General features: G+C 39.3%; 1 protein-coding gene across 2 annotated transcripts; it reads left to right on the top strand.

Moving 5' to 3' along the window:
• The first annotated feature begins 1,624 nt into the window (after positions 1-1,624).
• Positions 1,625-24,197, top strand: LOC306849491 (host cell factor 1-like). 2 transcript variants are annotated; one of them, XM_079384559.1, is made up of 28 exons: positions 1,625-1,812; positions 3,196-3,380; positions 4,813-4,961; positions 5,079-5,239; positions 5,332-5,540; positions 5,632-5,716; positions 6,638-6,744; positions 6,894-7,073; positions 7,378-7,701; positions 7,813-7,964; positions 8,497-8,691; positions 10,029-10,241; positions 10,893-10,994; positions 11,556-11,769; positions 11,969-12,108; positions 12,225-12,363; positions 12,476-12,672; positions 13,343-14,909; positions 15,877-16,019; positions 17,251-17,502; positions 18,908-19,157; positions 19,236-19,520; positions 20,148-20,266; positions 20,366-20,503; positions 20,936-21,121; positions 21,203-21,500; positions 22,212-22,275; positions 22,355-24,197. In XM_079384559.1, the coding sequence occupies exons 2-28, from the start codon at positions 3,206-3,208 to the stop codon at positions 22,392-22,394; spliced, it is 6,084 nt and encodes a 2,027-aa protein (XP_079240685.1). In that variant the 5' UTR covers positions 1,625-1,812; positions 3,196-3,205; the 3' UTR covers positions 22,395-24,197. The 2 variants fall into 2 exon arrangements, with proteins under 2 accessions (XP_079240685.1, XP_079240686.1); XM_079384560.1 differs by having other exon boundaries at positions 1,720-1,812; positions 20,369-20,503.
• Positions 24,198-24,245: the final 48 nt, after the last annotated feature.

The raw sequence follows: 24,245 nt of genomic DNA on the forward strand, positions 1-24,245 counted from the left end.
TTGGAGCATGTTAGAGTGACAGGAGAAATTACCAGATTCTGTGACATAAAATATATTTTACATGAATTCTTTATGTATATATTCTGCAATGGAGACCCACTGTATGTTGAGCTATTAATGCTAAAATATTTCCACCTTTTTATATTTTTATTATATGAAGATTACATTAACAACAACAAAAAAACTTTTACTTAGTTTATTTTTTATACTTTTCAAAAAGTGCCCAAACTTTCAATCTGAAACTATGAAAATCCAACATAAATAGTTTAAAAACTATGATAATCTAAACAAAGTGAAAGAAAGAAAGAAATATTGTGCCATTAATTCCACCACCCCTAATGTAAAGTTAGTGAACGTTTTGGATCAGTAAGATTTTTAATGAAGCTTCTTATGCTCGTCTAGGTTGTATTTATTTGACCAAAATACAGAAAAAAGACTGTAATATAGTGAAATATTAATTCATTTTCTAATATTGGTTGTCTGTTTTAATATATTTTAAAATGTAATTTATTCCTGTGATCAAAGCTGAATTTTCAGCATCATTACTCCTGTCTTCAGTGTCACATGATCCTTCAGAAATCATTCATATGCAGATTTATTATCAATGCTGGAAACAGTTGTGCTGCTTAATAATTCTTTGGAACCTGTGATACTTTTTTCAGGATTCTTTGAATAAAACGTTAAAAAGAACAGCATTTATTTAAAATATAAATATTTTCTTAAGTCTTTAGTAATCACTTTTTATCAATTTAACACGTCCTTGCTGAATAAAAGCATTCATTACGTTCAAATAAAATAAAAAAATTATTGACCCCAAACTTTTGAACAGTAGTGTATATTGTAACAAAATTTCTATTTTGAATAAAATGTTCTTTTTAACCTTTTACTCATAAAAGAATCCTGTAAAAAGTATCAGTTTCCAAAAAAAATAAAAAATGCACGTTTCCAGCATTGATTATAAATCAGCATATTAATGATTTCTGAAGGATCACGTCACATTGGAGTAATGATGCTGGAAATTCAGCTTTGCATCACAGGAATAAATTACATTTTAAAGTGTATTAAAATATAAACTTATATAATATTTTACAAAATTAGGTTTGAAATGTATTTTTGATCAAATAAATAAGCCTTGATGAGCAGAAGTTAGGTTCATTTAAAAAAACATTACAAATCTTACTGAACCCAAACTTTTGAACGGTAGTGTGTATATATATATATATATATAAATATATGCAAAAGCAACAGAGCTAAACACTACATGTCAATCCCAAATTAATTTAATATTATTATTGTTATGGTGAAAACAAACTGTAAAATTTGGGTATAATTTATAAATAAATAAAGTACAGCACATCAATTCATCTTCCAGACGTCTTATCATTCCAGCCCGAAATATAGTTAAATTAAAGTTACATAAAACATTTATTTAAAATACGGAATTATTAATCTTACATATTATGGATAATTCTTTAAATGAAAATATTATGCATTTTGTCATCCAACAACATTCTAAACCAGGAAAAAAAAGTAGGAGGTGATTGGACACTCGTTTCCAAACCATTCAGTCAATATCTGGCCAGAAAATATATGCGCGTACAGAGAACAGAAAATATATGCGCGTACACAGAACGCGATGCTGCTGCGCGCGCTGCTGAATTATTGAGCGCTCGTCAAGAAGATGGCGGCTTCCTGGGCGGCATGAAAAGATGTAGAGTTAGCAATATCTACAGTGAAAGGCGCACCCAGAGTCGAATTCGTTCACTGAGTCCTCCCTCGTGATTTTTAAATTAAGTTAACGAATCGGAACGAGTAAGTATTTGGTGCCAGGCGATGCCAGAATCAGCTTTCTGTGACGCTAACGGTACATCCGCCATTTCTCTTGAGGGAAGCTAAGCGAGTAGCCAGGGACCAAACAATAACTGAACTGTGCATCTCGAATAAAATCACACTTGCAATTCTAACAGTAAATAAACATGAAACCTGTAACATTTTCTCTGTTGTGCCAAATGAGTATGTAGAATTTGCAGTGTTGTAATGAGCTATGTAGCATTGAAGCTAACTGGCTGCCCAATGAACATTTCAGCTAATGCGGCTAACAGCAGCCAATATAAAGTGCTTTTTAATCTGATCAGCGCTGTTTTGTTAGAAAATCTGTATTTGAGGAGTTTTGTGTATTTTTTTTTTTTATAAATATACAAATGCATTTGGATCACTTAAAGCCCTAAGCTTTTCTCCAGAGGGTGGATTGTTTGGTTTGTTTATAAAGAGAGGCATGAAAACCCACATATCACACAAAACTACACTAATAACCTCTATCAGCTTTTGTTTTAATGCGGACTTTAAACGAGTCAATTTTACCTACACATTTTACCTGCGGACGTGTTTAGTATTATAATACGATTTCCGTAATATTAATTTCAATAAAAAAATCATTGTTTTTATTTGTATTTTTTCCGCTCATTATGTCGGTTCACTGCCTTGTACGTGTTAGTTAATTTTCTTAATTTATATTATTCCACCTCTCGGTTTACGATTATGATTTATCATCATCATTATTATTTTCACGCCGCTCATTTCTATTCACTAGCTTGTGTGTGTGTGTGTGTGTGTTAGCTTAGCCGCTTAGCAGCTAACTAGGGGCTTGTGCTGGTAGCGTTTAGCTAGCCTCTGCAAGATGGCGGCGTACACATCTTCATCGCGCTTTTCTTTTTCTCCTGAAGACATTTAACCCAAAAACGCTTGCTATACGGGATTTAAGAGAAAATGCGCTGGAGCCAATCTGCATGGGAAGCTGTGTATTTTGACTCACTTTCCTTCGTTTCGCCGGTAATTCGCGTTTGCTCCGCCGCCGGCGTCCGTATTTATTTTCTTCTCGTGATGAAAAGCGTCTTTTGCCGCTAAAATGGCGGTTGGCGCAGATTTGAGCGGCTAACATGCTAACCGGCCGACGTTTATTTTCAAACTCTATACTTTTGAATTCCGTAGCGCATAAACGCTAACACGTACTATAACTGAGTATTTTAGTGTGTTTTGGAGAGCATTCGGCCAAAAAAACGCGAACCCGTTTCGGTGACCTAGTTAGCTTGCGCGAGGCTACAGAGCACTAGCAGGCTAATCCAGTTAGCATAGAGCTTTAGACACACGAATGCTAAACTAAAATCAGCGCTGTGCGTGGGATTTGTGTCTCGCTAGAGAAGTGGACATGACTTCTTCAGGGACCTCGGTTCTGCAGCCGCGCTGGAAGAGGGTTTTGGGCTGGTCTGGCCCGGTTCCTCGCCCGAGACACGGACACCGAGCTGTGGCCATTAAAGAGCTGATGGTGGTGTTCGGCGGAGGGAATGAAGGCATCGTGGACGAGCTGCACGTCTATAATACAGGTGAGGATCTTATTATATAGTGATAAAGGCGAATATATTTGTGCATTTTATGTCTGCAGACATTAGCTCGCTATGTTATTGCTAGCCAGATTCTGTCTTGTCTTGGTTGTCAGATTTGCTTTTATATTACAAACGCCTCTTGACAGGTGAAATAATTAATTGCGTATATATATCATTGTAACGTTACTCAACTCCACTTTTTAGTTCTTAAGCGATTTCTTGTCTAATTGTTTACAGGGTGCATTAGCGCAGTTAGCGGCTACACAAAATCTGCATTAGTGATCAGCTACATAAGCTAACTAGCCATAAAGAATGTGTTCAAAAATAACACATGGCTGTGTAATTCAACTCGCGTGTTAGCGCACTTAATGTCGGTGCATCATCTGCTGAATGTGGACTTGCATTTAGGTGCACTGTTAGCTGATCTGTGTTGTGTTATGTTAAGGTGTTTATGGGTTGAAGTGTCAGCTAAGCAGCTAACGCTACAGCACTGGAACTGGCAGGAAAATGCAAAGAGAAATGGCGGGTTAAAAGAACGCCGCTTGCGTCATCACAACACACAGGCCCCGCCCACAATATTTCCCGCATTGCCCTTTAAATACTTGAGTTTTAAATAACGTTGCCAAGTTGTGGGAAGGCCTGGGGAATGTTTTGAAATTATAAGAAGTACATGCACTCCAAAAAGCATTGTTTTACATGGATATGTATTGCACGATATGCTGCTGAGAGATGATTTTTAAGATTGTGATATAAAGATGCACAACATTTGCGTTTTGCTCATGGGTGATCTGTCGAATCAGTGTAATTTTAGTATCATTGAGATGCTATTAAAGCATCTGCTGTACAGAGTTTTTATGTTGAGTTGTAATTGTGTTGTCATTTTTATTTATTGTCTGTAGTATTATTTTTAAGTGTTTTAACTAATTGCCCAAGCAACATTTCTCATTTAAAATATAAATATGTAATTCCACAAACAAAATATAGCAAATTTGACGTGTGTATTTGTAGACTGCACGAAAATGCATGTTTTTAACAATTTCTTTATTTGTGTAAAATACTGTATGATTTAAAAGTAAAAATATGTGTTTACTTTTTCTATTGATTCATTTTAAAGTTATTTACTTCTAATTAATATGTACAAAACATAACTTGAATTAGCGTAATATTTTAGACTATATATTTATCAGTTTTAGTTATTTTTGTGCATGAAGTTAAGCTAAATGGAAATGAGAGGTTGCTTTTGAAATTACCTAAAATAAAATGTTTTAAGTTTTTTTTCCAGTTATTTTGAGCTACATGTTTTTTATGGTTTTAGTTAACTATAATAACCCTGTTCTGCACAAAATAAAAGAATGCGGTGCATTGCAACACAGCACTGAAAGAACTTTATTCATCCAAACCCACAATGACGCAACTATATGTTTCTCAACAGCCACCAATCAGTGGTTTATTCCTGCGGTCCGGGGGGACATTCCTCCCGGCTGTGCTGCATATGGATTTGTGTGCGACGGCACCAGACTCCTTGTGTTCGGGGGTATGGTTGAGTACGGAAAGTATAGCAACGATCTTTATGAACTGCAGGTAAGTCTCTCAGCATCATCTTTAAGGTTGAGTTCAATAGAAGTGACTTGTTTTTTTCATAGTATCAGCCCTAATATTTGTCATAATTCATTCATTTCTGTCAAATACTTCAAACAGGCCAGTAGATGGGAGTGGAAACGTTTGAAGCCCAAAGCCCCCAAGAATGGCCCACCACCATGTCCTCGGCTGGGCCACAGCTTTTCCCTGGTTGGAAACAAATGCTATTTGTTTGGTGGACTGGCAAATGACAGTGAAGATCCCAAGAACAATATTCCCAGGTAGAAGACTTTGTACAGTTTATGCTCAAACTACTTCATAAATGTTTGAGCAGCAGATCCGCAAATAAATGGTTTCTCCATTTGTTCTCCAGATACCTGAATGACCTCTACACACTCGAGCTACGCCCGGGGTCTAACATAGCAGGCTGGGACATCCCCATTACATACGGTGTGCTTCCCCCTCCTCGTGAAAGCCACACTGCTGTTGTCTACACAGAGAAAACGTCCAAAAAGTCTCGTCTCGTTATCTATGGCGGCATGAGTGGTTGCCGTCTTGGAGACCTCTGGACTTTAGACATAGGTGAGAGAAAGTATTGGCTTAAATGATTTGTTCAAGAAATGCAAAAGCTATACCATTAAATAACATGCTTGAGCTGTATTTTGTTTTGTAGATACTTTAACCTGGAACAAACCTGCCATAAGTGGTACAGCACCTTTGCCCCGCAGTCTCCACTCTGCCACCACTATAACCAACAAGTAAGTTATAACTTTCTCAAGCCTGTTTAAACATACATTGCTTATTTAAACATTGACTGTCTTCAAGCTTGAAATGATTGATGATAAACCGCAGATTTAAAGTTGACACGAAGTCGTTATTGACTTCAACACGCGTTCTTAAACACATTAGTAGTTGACCTCTATGATATTTGGCATTTTAGGTTTTTCTGTTTGGCTGATGAGTGTCAGAAACTTTTATTTTGATTGTGCTGAGAATGCACCTCATCACAGATGGAAAGGAGCTCCCTTTTTCCCTCAGCAATAGTTTACTGCTTTTGATTGAGTTCTGTCTATTAAATTAATAGAGCACTTTAAACGTATTATAGTGTTTGCTTTTTTGTAATTAGTAATATTTAATAATGTTACTAAATAGTAATAGGCTAGTGATATACTTTCTCACATAGCGTCGACATTTAGCAAATACTCATTTAATGGATTTAACAAGTCTTTAAATATCTAGTAAATGATTAATTCCGCAAACTATAGCAAGGTTAGATTTTATGAAGTTGTATCTCGCATAATTTCTATATTTGTAAATTATTTATTTCAGTAAATATTATGGAAAATATAGTTAATTGCAACATGCAGTATTTATTATCTTTAAATAAATAGTGTAAGTAACTTAATAGTGTAACTAGATGTAGCTAAATAGATAAATATAAATATTATCCACTTTGTATTGAATAAACGGTATTCGCATTGGCCATCCAAAAAAGTCTTTGTCTTTATGTCTATGTCTTAATGTCTTTGTCTTTCTTTTTTGTATGTGGATACAATTAAGTGCAACCCTACAGTTTTTCGTAGTTTCACATCACAAAAGTAAAATGTGTTGAACCATGTTGACTTAATTAGTTGTCTAGTTAGGTGGATATTACTAACTTTGGTCTCATGTTTTCTTAGGATGTTTGTGTTTGGTGGATGGGTTCCTCTGGTCATGGATGATGTCAAAGTAGCGACACACGAGAAGGAATGGAAGTGCACTAACACACTAGCCTGCTTAAATCTAGGTACGTTAAACAAAGAAAGCCAAAGGTCTTTAAAAGAGTACAGCCTCTTATGCCTTAAAAAAAATGCTGCCCCTGTTCATAGCTCCTTAGGTTTCAGAACACGGCTTATATGCTTTATCATCACTGATCTTGACCTTTATTTCCTTTAGACTCAATGTCTTGGGAAACCATCTTGATGGACATGCTTGAGGATAATATCCCAAGGGCCAGAGCCGGACACTGCTCTGTGGCTATAAACAACAGGCTGTACGCCTGGAGTGGAAGAGATGGCTACCGCAAAGCCTGGAACAACCAAGTTTGCTGCAAAGATCTGTGGTATTTGGAAACAGGTGAGTTGAGCTGATACCTCAGTGTAGAAGAAGCTTTAATACACCTAACCCATTTCAAATACTTACATCCTCAATAAATGGTGAGCCCAGTGGTATCAGTGTAGCACAAATAAACATTACAAAATCATTCCTGTGGTTGGTAGAAAATGCTGGGACTATAGTATTTACACACAAGTTTTGTTTTTATTTCTTGTTTATAGATATATATAGTTTAGTACATTTTACAAACATGAGTAAAGCTGTAGCTGGCATGGTGCTGTATATTATTTCAGGCAATTTTTAAAATCAAATTTTTCACTAACAGATCGTCCTCAGCCACCGTCACGTGTGCAGCTGGTCCGTGCCAACACCAACTCTCTGGAGGTGAGCTGGGGGGCAGTGCCTACCGCCGACACTTACCTGCTGCAGCTGCAGAAATACGACATCCCTGCTGCAACAGCTGCCACATCGCCAACGGTCAACCCAACCCCGTCTTTACCCATCAGCTCGCCTAAGAGTCCGGTGCCCGCCGCTGCTGCTCCTGCAGCTCAGAGTCTGCCCCTCTCTGGGGTCACAATGGTGCCACAAGTTCCTTCCCCCACCACCGCCATGCCTAGCAGCCCGCTTGCAGCCTCACCTCGTGGACCAGGTACAAATGACTTTCTGGTATTTGCAACTGGCAGACTGCTGTGCAACTTTCTGTGAAGAATGATATTAATAATTGTGACGTTACCTGAGCCTTTATACTCTCCGTTCCCAGCTATTCTCAAAGTGGCAGCGCCTCATTCCACCCCCGGGACGTCAGTCGTCACTGTGCGTCAGGCCACTCCAGGAGGAAAATCCCCAGTCACGGTTACATCACTTCCAGCAGGTGTCCGCATGGTTGTCCCTGCACAGAGCACCCAGGGGACGGTATGTAAATAATCAGTATCAGTGTAAATCTTACATAAGGGCTGCACAATATAAATAAAAGTGAAAATGCGATTTCACATGCGATTTCACAAACCCCAAAAGCTGCCATTTTTATTAAATATATGCACTGCTTGTTTTAGAGTGAAGTGCGGCACTGTTCTTTTACAAACTTGCAAGCTCATGATCTGGTGTGAAAACGAGGAAACTAAGACAAATATTAGTGTTGTAATTTTACTGCAAAATATTACAATAGTAACGTTCCTTGTGTTAAATTTAAGTAATAACAACAACAACAATAATAATAATTTATTTCAAGTAATTATTATATTTTATTTAAATATTTATTAAATTGTTTACAAATAAAATGTTATTTTTAAATGTTGTTGTTGTTATTACTTTTATTTAATGTATTAATTTTTATCTGAAATGTAGCAATTCAGTTTTTCCCTCAATCATTCAGCCCTGTCTCAAATGTTAGTGTCCCATGTTGAATTTGCATTGAAACCCTTTGTAACACTGTTTTGGTCTCTAGCCAATCGGCAGCAGTCCTCAGATGAGTGGCATGGCTGCTTTGGCTGCAGCTGCAGCCGCCACACAGAAGATCCCGCCCTCTTCCACGACCACTGTGCTAAATGTTCCAGCCAGAGCCACCATCATGAAAACTGTCGCTATGACTCCTGGATCCACAACTCTACCTGCTACTGTCAAAGTAGCTTCACCTTTAATGGTACGTATCGATTCTCATAACCAGACCTTTGACTAAACAACATAAGATCTGCAGCTTATTCTGTCAGAGAACCATCTAGACTAGGTATGGCCGTAATGGAGATAATGAAAATATCTGAAGACTGTTATGAAAAGGAATGTTAAAAATAAAAATGACATGAAAACATGTCTATGAAAACATGAACACGATTAGATGTTAGAGTATGATTATGATGCAGCAATGTTATTAAAAAAAGAAGCATATAAAAAAGAATAGCTGCCTGAGGTGAAGCTGACTTTATGCCGCCAAACTGAAACCCGTTCTATGACACTTCCTATGATATTAATCGGATAACTTGGATACGTAACATTACAACTTATATCTGCACAAAAGGATGCATATGCCAGTGAACTTTAAGTTACGCTCTATAGCGAGAGAGAGAGCTCCCGACGTTGACGTGCTTTCAACAACGCACTGAAACACGGGCATGGACAGAATTCACTATAGATTTCACATTCTATAAAGTTCTCATTATAATGTTTATGGCAGATTTGTGCTATATTTTCATCTACATTATCAAGTGATTCCTAAAATCGCCTGTGTGTTTTCAAAGCCATACGAAGTACGAAAACAATTTGAATTGTGAAGTGAAGTGACATACTGCCAATTCTCTCTGCATTTAACCCATCCAACGTGCACACACACAGCAGTGAACACACACACACCCGGAGCAGTGGGCAGCCATTTATGTTGCGGCGCCCGGGGAGCAGTTGGGGGTTCGTGCCTTGCTCAAGGGCACCTCAGTCGTGGTATTGAGGGTGGAGAGAGCGCTGGACATTCACTCCCCCCACCTACAATCCCTGCCGGCCCGAGACTTGAACCCACAACCTTTGGATTACGAGTCCGACTCTCTAACCATTAGGCCACGACTTCCCCTTTGAATTGAAGCATGCCTATACTGTTGAACAAATATGATGAAAAACATCACTGCTGCATTATTATAGGATCAGTATTTCTGAAAAATAAACATCTAAAAGCAATATGACCGTCTCAAATAACTCGGTCAATATCAGGCGTTGCATTGGAGCATGAAACACTCCACAATACAATAATACTGCCTGATATTGACCGAGTTATTTGAGACGATGCCTAAAATGGATTATTATTAATAAATTGAGATGTAAGATTTTTGAGTTAACTGTCTCTTATGTGTTCTTAAAATAATAAAACAAAAAAAAGAATGTTTCATCAACTTCCCTTTCTCACATCCTTCCGGACTTGAATCTAGCAGATTATCCACTTCCTGTCCTGTGGCTGTTTGTGATTTTAATGTGTCTTTGTTCCTACTTCCATTCCAGGTTACTAATCCCGCAACCCGAATGCTGAAAACGGCTGCAGCTCAGGTCGGCACTTCTCCTAACACTCCGACTCGGCCGATCATCACTGTGCACAAATCAGGCACAGTAACCGTAGCTCAGCAGGCTCAGGTCGTCACCACCATGGTCGGAGGAGTCACCAAAACTATAACCCTTGTTAAGAGCCCCATTACAATGGGTGGCAGCGGTCCTCTGGTAAGAAAAAAAAAGTTAATAGTGACTTCAATAATAAGAATTCAAGGTATTTTATAATTACAGGCAATCCCAAACATAAACTCTTCTTTTTTTATTTTTGTTCTGCTCAGTCTCTGTGACCTAAATTAGGAACCACTATGAGTTTATTTTCTAAAGTAAAGTAAAAGTAAAGTCGTGACGTATTGTCAAGTATGGTGACCCATACTCGAAATTGGTGCTCTGCGTTTAACCCATCCAAGTGCACACACACAGCAGTGAGTAGTGAACAAATGCACACACACACACACACACACACCGTGAACACACACCCGGAGCAGTGGGCAGCCATGCTGCAGCGCCCGGGGAGCAGTTGGGGGTTCGGTGCCTTGCTCAAGGGCACCTCAGTCGTGGTATTGAGGGTGGAGAGAGCGCTGTACATTCACTCCCCCCACCTACAATCCCTGCCGGCCGGGGACTCGAACCCGCAACCTTTCGATTACGAGTCCGACTCTCTAACCATTAGGCCACGACTTCCCCACGACTAACCTTTCCATAAGGAATACATTTTAAGATTCTTCATATGGCAAGGGTTTTTTGTTTTTGAATGATCCAACTTGGGTTTTATAGTAGTTGATTGATTGATATCCTCAAGCAATAACCCTTTGTTTTCAGATCTCCAGCCTTGGGAAGATGATGTCTGTTGTCCAGACCAAACCAGTACAAACCTCTGCAGTCACCGGGCAGGCTGGAGGCAGTCCTGTTACTCTAATACAAGTCAGTATTCCTGCTCATTTTATATGCATATATTTTTTTTTTTTTTTACCTAAACTTACAGAAATGAGAGTTGTCGTCATTTACTCACCTTCAAGTTGTTCCAAACTTGTATGTGTTTCTTTCTTTTGTTGAGCACAAAAGAAGATATTTTGAACAGTGTTTGTAACCAAACAGTTGACGGTAGCCATTGACTTCCATAGTCCCCCCCCATACTATGGAAGTCAATGGCTACCGTCAACTGTTTGGTTACAGCACCCTGCAAATTATCTTTTATACAGGTTTGGAACAACTGGAGAGTGAGTAAATGACAGAATTTTGTCATTACTTCCTGTGTATTTAAATTTGTGTAATGCTTATTTCCTAGAATAAGTAGCTTGTTGCGATTTGTACTTGTACGTGTTGTAATTTCTGTGATGGCAAAGCTGAATTTTCAGCATCATTACTCCACTGTGTCTTCAGTGTCACACAATTCTTCAGAAATCATTCTGATATACTACTCAAAAACATTTATGAATTTCCTAGAATAAGTTGCTTGTTTTGATTTGTACTTGTTTTTCTTAGACAAAGACTCCTCTGCCTGCTGGTACCATCCTGAAACTGGTCACATCTGCTGATGGCAAGCCCACCACAATCATTACAACTTCACAGGCAGGAGGGGTTGGCACCAAACCCACTATCCTGGGCATCAGCACGGTCTCTCCAACTTCCGCCAACAAACCAGGAACCACCATTATTAAAACCATTCCCATGTCTGCTCTCCAACAAGGAGCAACAGGTCCGTTTCACATCTGACTGTTCATCTCATTTGTAATTGCGTAATATTTAAAGAGCTTATAGTTAAATTGTATCTCACTTTTGCTCTCCGAGTTAAGCCACACAACTTCACATTGTTTATATCTAACTAACAGATGTTTTTTTACACGTCGTTGCAAGCTCACATGATTTCCTGATGTTATTTCCTGTCTCATTTCTAGGTCTGACTAGCAGCCCTGGCGTAAAGTCCCCCATCACAATTATCACCACTAAGGTGGTTACTCCTGGCACGGGTACTCCAGGGAAATTCATAACAGCTGTGCCAAAACTGACTGGTGCAGGACAACAGGGGGTCACACAGGTGAGGCCCATTTGAACTCCGTAACCACAGTCAAAGCATATCCATGCATCATTTTAAGCTCATCTAGCTTTGATTTGGTATTTTGTGTGGTCCATGAATATTTGATTTGCTCTCAGGTGGTCCTGAAGGGGGCGCCAGGGCAGCCCGGCACTATCCTGCGCACTGTGCCTATGGGTGGAATGCGTCTGGTTTCACCAGGCACTGTGTCTGCTGGCAAACCAACTGTTACCACACTGGTTGTTAAGGGCACCACAGGTATGAATATTTAGTCTGTAAACTTTCTCTGCAGTGTGGTTTTATACAAATTACAGAGAAGTTGTTGTTCCTGATATATGTGCCTCATTAATAATGCCCTCTCTGAATTTAGGAGTCACAACTCTAGGTACAGTAAGTGGTACTGTATCGACTAGCATGGCAGGGGCCAATGTGGCAAGCGCTAACTCCAGCCTGGTGACTCCAGTCACCACACTTGCCTCCATCGCCACATTGTCCAACCAGGTGATCAGTCCCACGGCCATCACTGTATCTGCTGCCCAGACCAACCTCGCCACTGCTACAATACAAGTGAGTCACACTTATTATTATTATTATTATTATTATTATTATTATTGTATATGTTTTATAAGAAATTAATACTTTTATTCAGCTGGGATGCATTAAATTGACCAAAAGTGAGAGTAAAGACATTTATATTGTTACAATAGATTTTGATGATTTCAGATGAATGCTGTTCTTTTGAACTTTCTATTTATCAAAGAATCCAGAAAAAATGTATCCGATTCCACAAAAATATTCAGCACAATTGTTTTCAACATTGAAAATAAAAATAAATGTTTCTTCAGCTGCTTTGTATCACCCGAATAAGTTACATTTTAAATATTCAATAAAAAAAATTGTAAATCATTTTAATAATATTTTAAATTTTAATATTTTGCTGTTTTTTTTGTTGTATTTATCATTAAATAATTGCAGCCTTGATGAACGTAAGAGACTTCTTTCAAAAACATTTAAACATAAAAATAAACATACAAAATATGTAATAAATTATAATTATTTGTGCTTGGTTTAAAAGTTTGGGGCTGGTGAAACTGTTTATTTGTATTATATACTGTATTATAATATAAGTAATATATAGTTATTTTCAATATTTATTTTATCCATTCCTTTTGATGTGCATAATTAATGGGAACTGGAGCTTTCTTGAATTTCAATGTTTTTTTTGTTTTCCTCTTAGTCGGCAACCCAGCCTACTCAAGTAACCCTGATCACGACTCCAAGTGGTGCTGAGGCCCAGCCTGCACAGGATCTTCCTGTCTCCATCCTGGCCTCTCCCACCTCAGAGCAGCCGTCCACCACTGGTGCTGATGCTGGTGACGGCGCTGGCGATGGTGCTACCACTGTGACACTGGTCTGCTCCAACCCTCCATGTGAGACCCATGAGACTGGAACGACCAACACGGCAACAACGGCTTCTGCCAAAATGGGCACCGAACAGATTTGCTCCAACCCTCCCTGTGAGACCCATGAGACTGGAACAACCAACACGGCGACAACGGCTTCTGCCAAAATGGGCACCGAACAGATTTGTTCCAACCCTCCTTGTGAGATGCACGTGACAGGCACCACCAACACGGCAACCACGGCCTCTGCAAACATGGGCATAGCACAGCAGGTGTGCACCAACACACCCTCAGAGACCCATGACACAGGCACCACCAACACAGCCACCACTGCCAGCTGCAACATGGGATCTACAGAGATGGGAACCGTGAACAGCAAGGAGTCGTCTTCGCCAACTACGTCTTCAGCTTCTGATTCAGAACCAGCAACACCCGTCTCAGAGAGCAGTGCTGGACCGGGCACCCTGCGGCCGGAGAATCCCCGCACGGGGACCACCAACACCTCCACTACCGCCCGCTCCAACATGGGCTCCGACCAGACGGGAACGGTGCAGAGCTCCAACAAGAGACGGGCCACCATCTCCTCTACGTTGATGCCTGTTTGCTCCAACTCTCCCGACGAAACGAACGAGACGGGCACCACAAATGCTTCACCTGGGTCTGGTGACGTCCAGCAGGTCTGCTCAAGTCCTCCCTGTGAGACACACAAGACTGGCACGACCGATACGGCTGCGCAGTCGAGCTCTAGTATGGGCAGTGGGCAAACCGATGTTGTACAAAGGGTGTGTTCCAATCCGCCCTGTGAAACTCATGAAACGGGCGCTACCAACACACCGACCGAAGCCTCATCTTCTATTGGTGCTGGACAGAATGTCACTGTTCAAATGGTGTGTTCCAATCCAGCTTGTGAAACCCATGAAACGGGTACCACCAACACCCCAACTCAGGCCTCGTCTGCTATTGGTGATGGACAGAATGGTGCTGTGCAGAGGGTGTGCTCCAATCCACCTTGTGAAACTCATGAAACAGGCACTACCAACACACCGACCCAGGCCTCATCTTCTATTGGTGATGGACAGAATGGCGCTGTGCAGAGGGTGTGCTCCAATCCACCTTGTGAAACTCATGAAACAGGCACTACCAACACACCGACCCAGGCCTCATCTTCTATTGGTGATGGACAGAATGGCGCTGTGCAGAGGGTGTGCTCCAATCCACCCTGTGAAACTCATGAAACAGGCACTACCAACACACCGACCCAGGCCTCATCTTCTATTGGTGATGGACAGAACGGTGCTGTGCAGAGGGTGTGCTCCAATCCACCTTGTGAAACCCACGAGACCGGCACCACCAACACAGCCACGACAGCAACAAGCAACTTAGAAACTGGAGAAGGAACAGGTATTTATCTGTATAACACCTGAAGATTATTTTGTGTACACATGAACATTATAATATATCAAGTATATATGTTTATCATTAATAATACAACATTTTGTATTCGCTTTTAAAAGGAATGTATTTTTCAGCTCAATTGGCAGATGCATTTTATCCAATCATGTTTTCATGTGTTATAGCTTGTAAAAGAGAGACTTTATTTGTCTTAACGTGTCACTGACCTCTTTTGCCGCTGATCTCGTTAGCCAGACATTAAAAAAGGGCTGCAAATCAAGTGAAAATAATAAATAAAAAAAGGGCTACAAAGCAATAATATAATGATTCTATTATTAAATAAAATATAAAATTATTATTATTGGTTGCTAGTATTTGTATTATTAATTAAATGGTAGTAATTGTATTTCTATTTAATTTGCTTTCAAAAGTGAAGGTGTTATGTATTTATTATTAATTATGAAATTATTATTAGTATTAATAGCAATAATAATTGTAGTAATAAAACTTTGTTTTTTGTTGTTGTTGTTGGTGGTTTTTTTGCTTTTAAAAGGGAACATATTCATATTTTAAGCTCTGTGGGCAGATTTTTTTTTTTGTTAATGTAAAAGTTTACTCATCTGTGCATAAATACTTTAACGGGTAAGCAAAGGTACATTATTTTATTTGTATGTTTAATTTTTTCATGTTTTTTTATTATTATTGTTTGGTTTGATCTGATTAGCCAGACATTTAAATATGTTAATACCTGGGCTGACTAACTCAGAAGTACTAAATTGTCCATCTTTTTTACTGTAAAATAAAATGTTCTCAGGCATATTTTACTTAGATTGGCACTGTAGTGTGAACAACTGTACAGACTTATGATATTGCTCATCATATCAACTGCATTACACAATTACACAACCAAAGTAAATTGTCTTATCAGTGTCAATGCATCCCTAGTAATTAAGCTCATCTGTGTTTGTCCTTCTAGCCCAGCAGGCCGGTGATGGAGAGAGTGATAGTGGTGCCAACTCAGAGCCCTCATCATCTACAGAACCAGCCAATCCCACAACACAAAGCAGAGCCATCACAACAGTAACACAGGCCACGCCCACTCCAGGACCATCAGTACCGGTACAAACACAACTCTAATCTGATCACCTGGCTTTATGTGGATTTCCTGTAGCCAACATATCTGTATATTCCACTTTGCTCTCAAAGTTACTAGGAAAGTCATTTTACATATACACACTAGGGATGGGACGATACATCTACCTCCCGATCCGATACTATCACGATACTTGGGTGCCGATACGATATGTATTGCTTTTTGTTTTGTTTTTTAAGAATTTCGATTCTACAAGTATTGCGATTCGATATTGCTGTTGCAGTTTTTTTTTGTTTTTTTTTATCTAGACCATGGGAAAAAAGTTGAAATACTTGATTATACACTTAAAATAGATTGTATATGATGAGTCATATTAACAAAAACAATGCATCACATCTTTCTGAACTTTTATTTCAGGAGCATACACATACACAGTGTATATTTAAAGTACCTTGAACCATGAAACTTTCAAGTACCAAAATTCTGAACTTGCACATGAATTTAATAGTCAAATGTTCAATAAAATGAGTATAAAAAATACATTCTGAAATAAAATAAAGTGCTATGTTACTTTGCATACCGTTTTAGTCATGTTTAGTCATGTTTTCCCGGCAGTGTGTAAAATCCAAAGTGTTTCCACACTTGGGATTCAAAACGTTAAGGTGCAGAAATAATTCTGGAAGAGGTTTGATCCTCTGCCTCCGTCATGGTTTTGCTTTCTTGCGCCGGCTTGAAACGTATATGACGTCATCTAATGCAGCGGCACTGCGCACGCAGAACGATCGTTGTATGACATCAAAGCACCGCGAGAGCTACAGAGAACAAATGCTCCGCGTGCTTTCGAATCGCTCTCTACTTTGATGTTGTACACCGATCGTCTGCGCGGTGCTGCTCCAACTTGAACCCACACCTATACATTTCACTCTCTGTTGGAATTAAAAAGTGCTAACTTCTCCCCTCCACTAGGAAAAGTAAAATAATTAAATATAAATCAATTGAGAAAGAAAACCAATACATTTTTAAATCGTTTTAAAAAGAATCGCGATAGTTAGGTGAATTTTTTTTTTTTTTTATACACTTGCCTGTCTAATTGGGAGCATCTTTACCAGAATAAGCTGTAGTGCAAAGCATGTTTGCCGATAGTCATGCAAGTTTTTGCAAATGCATGAATTCTATTCTTGTGCATGCAAATAAATTCTCAAGATTAAGATGTTTTGTTGTCATTCTCATGTTCTGTTTGTTTCCTCCACAATGCAGGAGATTTCATCCATGGCTGGATCTGCGGTAGTGGCTGAGGTCCCAGGAGAGGCCGAGGCCATGGAGCAGACCAGTGCTGAGGCCGTGGCAGCGGGAGAAGAGCCCATGCAGACCGAGTGTCAGGGAGAGTTGGGTGAAGAGGGAGCCGTCAGGGTCGTGGCCATAGATGAAAGTGCAGCCGGTGAGGAGGGCACCATACTACAGGTTCATGTCGCCATGGAAGCACAGCCAGGTCAAGGAGATCAGGCTGAGGTAAGGAACTTTTTGTCAAGTCACCTTTATTTATTTAGTGCATTATACAGTATAGATTCTTTATTACTGCCTCACAGTAATAAATGGTTAAATCACAGAATCAAAGATGCAAACTTTAAAAATGAAACATTATAATTATGCTGTAAAGCAATTTTACAGATAATAGTGTCAAGTTCAGCTGTCAGTTCAGTGTTGATTCAGTTCAGCAAATGGGTGAAGTTGATCAGTTATGAAGAATTTAGTTACGCTATAAGCAGCTCTATAGAAGTCAAATGTTGTTATTCAGCTCAAGCAGTTCAGTGTTGATTCGGTTCTGTTCAATAAGTGTCAATGTTGCCTAATCCATCCATAATGAAGCAAATAGTAAAGCAGCATGTGTTCAGTTCTAGTTTTGTAACCAAGTGATTTAGAGATGAATACATATGAATTTTGTTGTAAATTGACAAGTATTGCTTTCATATATTAAGAGCCATTTTCTATACTTTTATGATGTTAGTCACTCTTTCATTCACCAAAACAACTATAATTCAGTTATTTCTGTGCCACATGATCTATCAGAAATCATTCTAATATGCTGATTTGCTACTCAAGCATTTCTAATTATCGTTAATGTTGAAACTAGCGCTGTTCTTTTTGAGGAAGCTGTAACACATTGTTTTTCAAAATGTATTTAATGAATAGAAGAAAAAAAAAAATCGCATTTGTTAAATAGAAATCTTTTGTAACATTTAAAGTCTTTGTCACTTGCCACTTTATTAAGACTGCAGGTCTTAATGCTCAGATCGGATTTTTTGCTGAAATCCGATTTATTTATTTTTGCTCTGTTGTTCACATTGTCATCTAAATGCGACTGCCATCAGTCTCATGTGTGAACCTTATGGCCCTGAAGTGACCCACATGCGCAGAAGAAGACGTGACGTCAGACGCAGCGCACTGTGTTTGCAGAAATAAAAATGGATGCTGCATGTGTTTAGCAATTTTTAAGTTAATGTGCAATCGGAGCCTAAATAATGAAGTGATATTATTGTCTATATAGTGTCTGCCATTGTGATTTTTAATCTTCCCGCCTTCTCCAGCAAAGAATTGTGACGTCTGTCACATTTCAATTACGTAAAAATCACATGAAATGCGACATGGCCGTTCAGACTGAAGTCACATTGCAAAACATTGGATATTTATCTGATTTAGGACCACATATGAAAGTGGCCTGGGCCTGATTTGAAAAAAATCGGGTTTGTGCTGTTCAGACTGTCATAAGAAAATCGGATTTGGGCCACTTTAGCCTGCAGTGTGAACTAAGCCTATGTCTCCTGTCACCTTTAATCAGTTTATTGCATTTTTGCTGAATGAAAGCATTAATTTCTCTTGTGCAAATAATAAACCGTTCCCTGTGCTCTCCATACAGCAGATGGAGGCCGGTGTGGAGGGTGCAGAAGCGATGAGTCTCGCAGCTCAAGACTCTGAAGCCCTCGCTCTGCCCCAGGAGCTAATGTCTGCAGAAGGACAGCAAACCACCCTCATGGTGACCGGACTGACTCCAGAGGAGCTGGCTGTGACTGCAGCGGCTGAGGCTGCAGCACAGGCTGCGGCTACAGAAGAAGCGCAGGCCCTCGCCATCCAGGCTGTCCTACAGGCGGCTCAGCAGGCTGTGCTCAGTAAGTGTACAAGAGACTGCTGTATGTTATGATGTACAGTAGAGCTTGAATTCTCAGCTTTGCTTGACTTTGTCTCAGGTGAGGGAGACACAGGTCACGATGGGCAGCAATCCACCACCATCCCTATAGTTTTGACTCAGCAGGAGCTCGCTGCTCTGGTTCAGCAGCAGCAGCAGCTCCAGGAGGCGCAGGCGGCTGCAGCCCAGCGGTTAATTGCTGAAGCAGCTGCAGCTGCACTTCCCACTGAAGCCTTGGCACCAGCAGACAGTCTTAATGACCCAGCATCTGAGAGCAACGGCCATGAGATGGCAACTGCTGTTGCAGGAGCTGTGGCCCGTCTCCTTCCACGTACTTCTGCAGAGAGTAAGAGATGCATGTTTTTGTTTTTAAATGATCATTTGTAATGGTGCAAACAAAAATGCTTGGTGACGCTTTACGATACAGACACAATACAGTCCTATTCCACACAAAAAAAGTTAAATTTGTTGAAAATTTACTCGCTTAGGCCATTCAAGCTGTAGATGAGTTTGTTTCTTTATCATAACAGATTTGGAGAAATGTGGCATTGCATCACTTGCTCTCCAGTGGATCCTCTGCAGTGAATGGGTGCCGTCAGAATGAGAGTCCAAACAGCTGATAAAAACATTACAATAATCCACACAATTTGTGAATCGATGCATTTTATCAGCTGTTTGAACTGTCATTCTGATGGCACCCATTCACTGTAGAGGATCCATTGGTGCTAAATTTCTCTAAATCTGTTCTGATGAAGAAACACTCTTTTTGTTCTCGGCTTGTGTGAGTACATTTTTAGCAAATTGTAATTTTGTGGGGGGAATTATTTATTTAAATGATGTAGTTAAAAAATGGAACCTTGTTGTAAAGTGTTACCAAATTAGTTAAGGGGTGTTTGTTTTTTCTAATAATTTAGTTATGATCAAATCTGGTGGTTTTTTAGTGCATGCTAAAAATGCCTCTCTTTTGCTGTAGCTCTAGCCCCATCAAGTACTTTTGCACCATCTCAGCCAATGGTGGTTGCCAGTCCTGCCAAGATGCAAGCGGCCACTGCTTTAGCTGAGGTGGCCAATGGGATTGAATCAGCAGCTGGGGTAAGTTTACTGGTGGCACATGATTTGAACTAATTCATTGAATATCCATTTCAGACATTAACTTTGAGACTATTGTTCAACCATCTCTGTTTATCGCAGAAGCAAGAAGCTCCTCCAGCCGTTGTGAAGCCACCAGTGAAGAAAGAGAATCAGTGGTTTGACGTTGGAATCGTTAAGGTCACAAACATGGTTGTCACGCACTATTATGTGCCAGCAGATGATTCAGCAGTTACTGATGTAAGTAATGATTAAGTTGCAGTTTGTGTATTTTGCTGCAATTCAAGTAAAATGTCTTTTGGAAAAGGAAGTGTTATTTAGGACTAATTGAAATCGACTTCTGTGGTAGAGAAACATTTTTTGCCAAGGCCAGTAAGTTTGGCTCTTTGGCTATGATTTTGGAAGCAGGATTTCATTTTGAGAACTTCATTAGTTTATGTTCTCTGTTTAACAGCTCTGTTTAATAGAAAGACCCAAAAATGTATATCAAGTCTTTGAATATCTAATTAACTGTTAATCGTGTTATAATCACTGTGTACTGTATGTAAAATGAGTGTTATCTGGTCTTTCTTGAGAAAAAAATTCTATGTCCGCTTCTGCATTAAAAAAAAAAAGAGAGAGAGAATCCATATTAGTTGACCACTAATCATCTTTTTTACTGTGACGTTGCAGGATGATTCTGGCGCAATCCCAGACTACAGCCGAATGAAAAAGATTGAGCTTTCTCCAGGCACTGCATACAAGTTTCGCGTGGCCGGTATCAACGCGTGCGGCCGCGGGACGTTCTCCGAGGTCTCTGCGTTTAAGACCTGCTTACCTGGTTTCCCTGGAGCACCGTGTGCCATCAAAATCAGCAAGGTTGGTCACTGCAAATGACTAGCTTTTGGTCTACATGTGGGTTAATCTTGGTGACTAAAATAGTTTTTCCTCTCCCATTAGAGCCCCGATGGTGCCCACCTGACCTGGGAGCCTCCTTCAGTGACGTCGGGCAAGATCATTGAGTATTCGGTGTATCTGGCCATCCAGAGCTCACAAACAGTCGAGGCTAAAGCGTCCGCTCCGGCTCAGCTTGCCTTTATGCGGGTGTACTGTGGGCCCAACCCGTCCTGCCTAGTGCAGTCGTCTAGTCTCTCCAACGCCCACATCGACTACACCACCAAACCCGCCATCATCTTCCGCATCGCCGCACGCAACGAGAAGGGCTACGGCCCTGCAACGCAAGTCAGGTGGCTACAAGGTGAGGATATTTTGTTTTTTGTTGGATGGACCCTTTGTGGTGATGCATTTCCACAGTTATTAACATTGTAAATATATATATATTCACTGTTAAACATTCATTTATAACACTATAGCTAAACATTTTGTTCAAATTTAATGTTGAGGCAATTATTATAACTTTTTTTTTTTTTAATCGGGGCAAACTTTGAAGGACTAGATAAAGTTTTATATATATATATATATATATATATATATATATATATATATATATATATATATATATATATATATATATATATATATACATACATATACTATAAATTATATATATATATTATAAAAATGTTATTTTTATTTTATAACCACTTTTTTATGATTTATTGTATTTTATTATTTATATTTTTGTCACTTTTTGTATTAATTGTTTTCAGTTTAAATGATTTTATTAATATTTTTTGAAATCTTTATCTGCTATGTAGTAGTCTATAAAGCTGATATGGCAATAAATTTAAAGACAACCATAACACTATGCTAATGCTATTGTGGATTTTTAGTATTGGAGCAAATGTGACGCAAAATATATACAGTATATTTGTTGCTTCTATTTACCAAGTTTACCTAATTATGACAAAGACTTCTGAGAACCCTGGAAATGTGAATGCGTGTGTATTTAAAGATCTTTAAGATATGGAATGGATTTTGTTTTATTAATTTTCAAATATGTGTGCAGAAACCAGTAAAGATGGCTCTGCGGCCAAACCTGCAGCAAAGAGGCCGGTCTCGTCACCTGATATGTGAGTTTGTGGCCATTTATACCTTTCAAAATTGTGTATATCTGTATACCCAACCTAATATGTTGCTTTACCCGTTCAGGAAAGGCGCCGGTCCAAAGAAGGCCAGATCTGACCAGTGAGAGCTCACCGTGACCCCTGACCCCACCCTGTTTATAAGCTGAACCATGACTGAACTCCACCTCCTGCTGAATGACCTTCCTGCTTCCACTTCTCACCCCATTCCATCCTCTGCAATGAACCGGAAGGAAACTGCAGCCAAAAATAGGAAAACGTTCAAAAAAAGGAAAACATTTCCGTTATGGAGATATCTGCTCCCATCACTGGACATGTTGGTGCCATGGACGCCTAATTTCCAGCTGTATTTAAAAAAAAAAAAACATAAATGTTCCTCCTCAGAAGCACATACATTTGCTTTTGCTGACAATTTTGTGTAAAGAGATTCCGACAGCAGCATTCAATCTAGTTATAACTATTATCAGATACTCATTCTTTGTTTTATTCCCTTGATATTTGTTTATTTTTAAGCTTATTTCAATACAAGCAATAGATAACAGAAAAATTACTTTGCTCTCTTGTCAGTTTGTTGATGTTTTCATTATTTGGGCAAGTCTGTATATTTCAACCATGTGCTGAAATGAGACGGAGACACGGAGGAGGGAGTGCAGACGGCGAAACGAAGCAGGGGAAATCAAATGAAAACGGACAGCACTTGGTGACGCTTGTGAGGGAAAAGACTCGGTTCATTCAGAGAATCTGTAATTATTCATTCACTTCGAGTTCAGTAGCCTGTTTTGCATCACTGTGTTCATACATTTGCTGTGAGGGACAATTGAGGACCGCAACGCTGAAGACTTAAAGGACTTCGATCCATGTAGATGAAAAGCATACTACTTTTGCATTGCTTCAACTAGATCTTGTATAAAGAGAGAAAAATCCCAAAAATAGTAAATGGTGATACAGGAGTTCTTTTTGTGTGGTTTATTTTTGTATTTTTTTTTTTTTTTAATAATAAGAAAAGGTCTTTCCTTCTCATGTATTTGTGCTTCAGGGCACAGTTTTAAACCTCACCCCTCTCCTCAACATGTTATCTGCTCGTTCCTGTAGTCTCCATGCTTGTGGATTTGACATGCGGGCCACAGTGTTTCCCGTGTTCATAAATGATTTCACCTTTATTTTGGGAGTTGTAGTGTAAAATATATGTATTTGTTCTAAACAATGACTCACTTTTGAGGTTTTCTCCACTCAACTTTTTACTTTTTGGCATTTATAGAAGCTTACTGCAGAAAAAGATGCTTTTATTTGTATTTCCCTCTTGTCATTAGTCTATAGTTCCTGTACGTTCACTTTTCTGAATCTCACGTTTCTTTTGTACACTTGGTTTTGTGAGTTGGTAGAAATGAATTGGCATTCTTCTCAAGCTGCGCGGCAAAAATTTGAACCATTTTCATTCTCTGCTTGAGACTGTTTGGGCTTATGGATGCAGACCTGTGTAAATGCTAAATTGGTGGAAAGTAAGGTGAGGTTTTGATGGGAATGTCTTTTTTTTGTTTGTTTGAATGGAAGCTAGAAACCATTTGTTCCTGTTTCTAGTGGTTGGGAAATGTTGCAGATGGATTGTTGGCTTAGCCAGAGTTTGAACTCAGTTGTAAATTAGTTCTTTCACGTAGCAAGACGTAAAAAAACAACAAACTCTTTGCCTTTTTTATATAATTGTCTGTAACAAGATGTTTTTACATGTTGTCATCTATTGATTGCTTTTGTGTCTTGACATATAAAAGTAATGGAATTCTGTCTCTGTGCTCATTTGCCTTGTTTTTCCTGCGTTTTTGTCCTTTGTGTTGCCGATGGTCTTGTTTTGTAAGGAATGTAATGTACAGGAAATATAGATGACCAGCAAGAGATTAAAGGTTATTTTTAACAGGAAAAAGTGGAGAAATGGCTTTGGAATTTAACCTTAACGGTCTCTTTGT

This window comes from Barbus barbus, assembly GCF_936440315.1.
Source record: "Barbus barbus genome assembly, chromosome: 29".
In the NCBI taxonomy this organism is placed as follows: Eukaryota; Metazoa; Chordata; class Actinopteri; order Cypriniformes; family Cyprinidae; genus Barbus; species Barbus barbus.

Coding starts and splice junctions, on each gene's coding strand:
- LOC306849491 (XM_079384559.1), top strand. CDS start 3,206: ATGACTTCTTCAGGGACCTCGGTTCTGCAGCCGCGCTGGAAGAGGGTT. Junction 12,109..12,224: donor GACAACAGGGGGTCACACAG/GTGAGGCCCATT, acceptor ATTTGCTCTCAG/GTGGTCCTGAAGGGGGCGCC. Junction 21,501..22,211: donor GCAAGTCAGGTGGCTACAAG/GTGAGGATATTT, acceptor ATATGTGTGCAG/AAACCAGTAAAGATGGCTCT.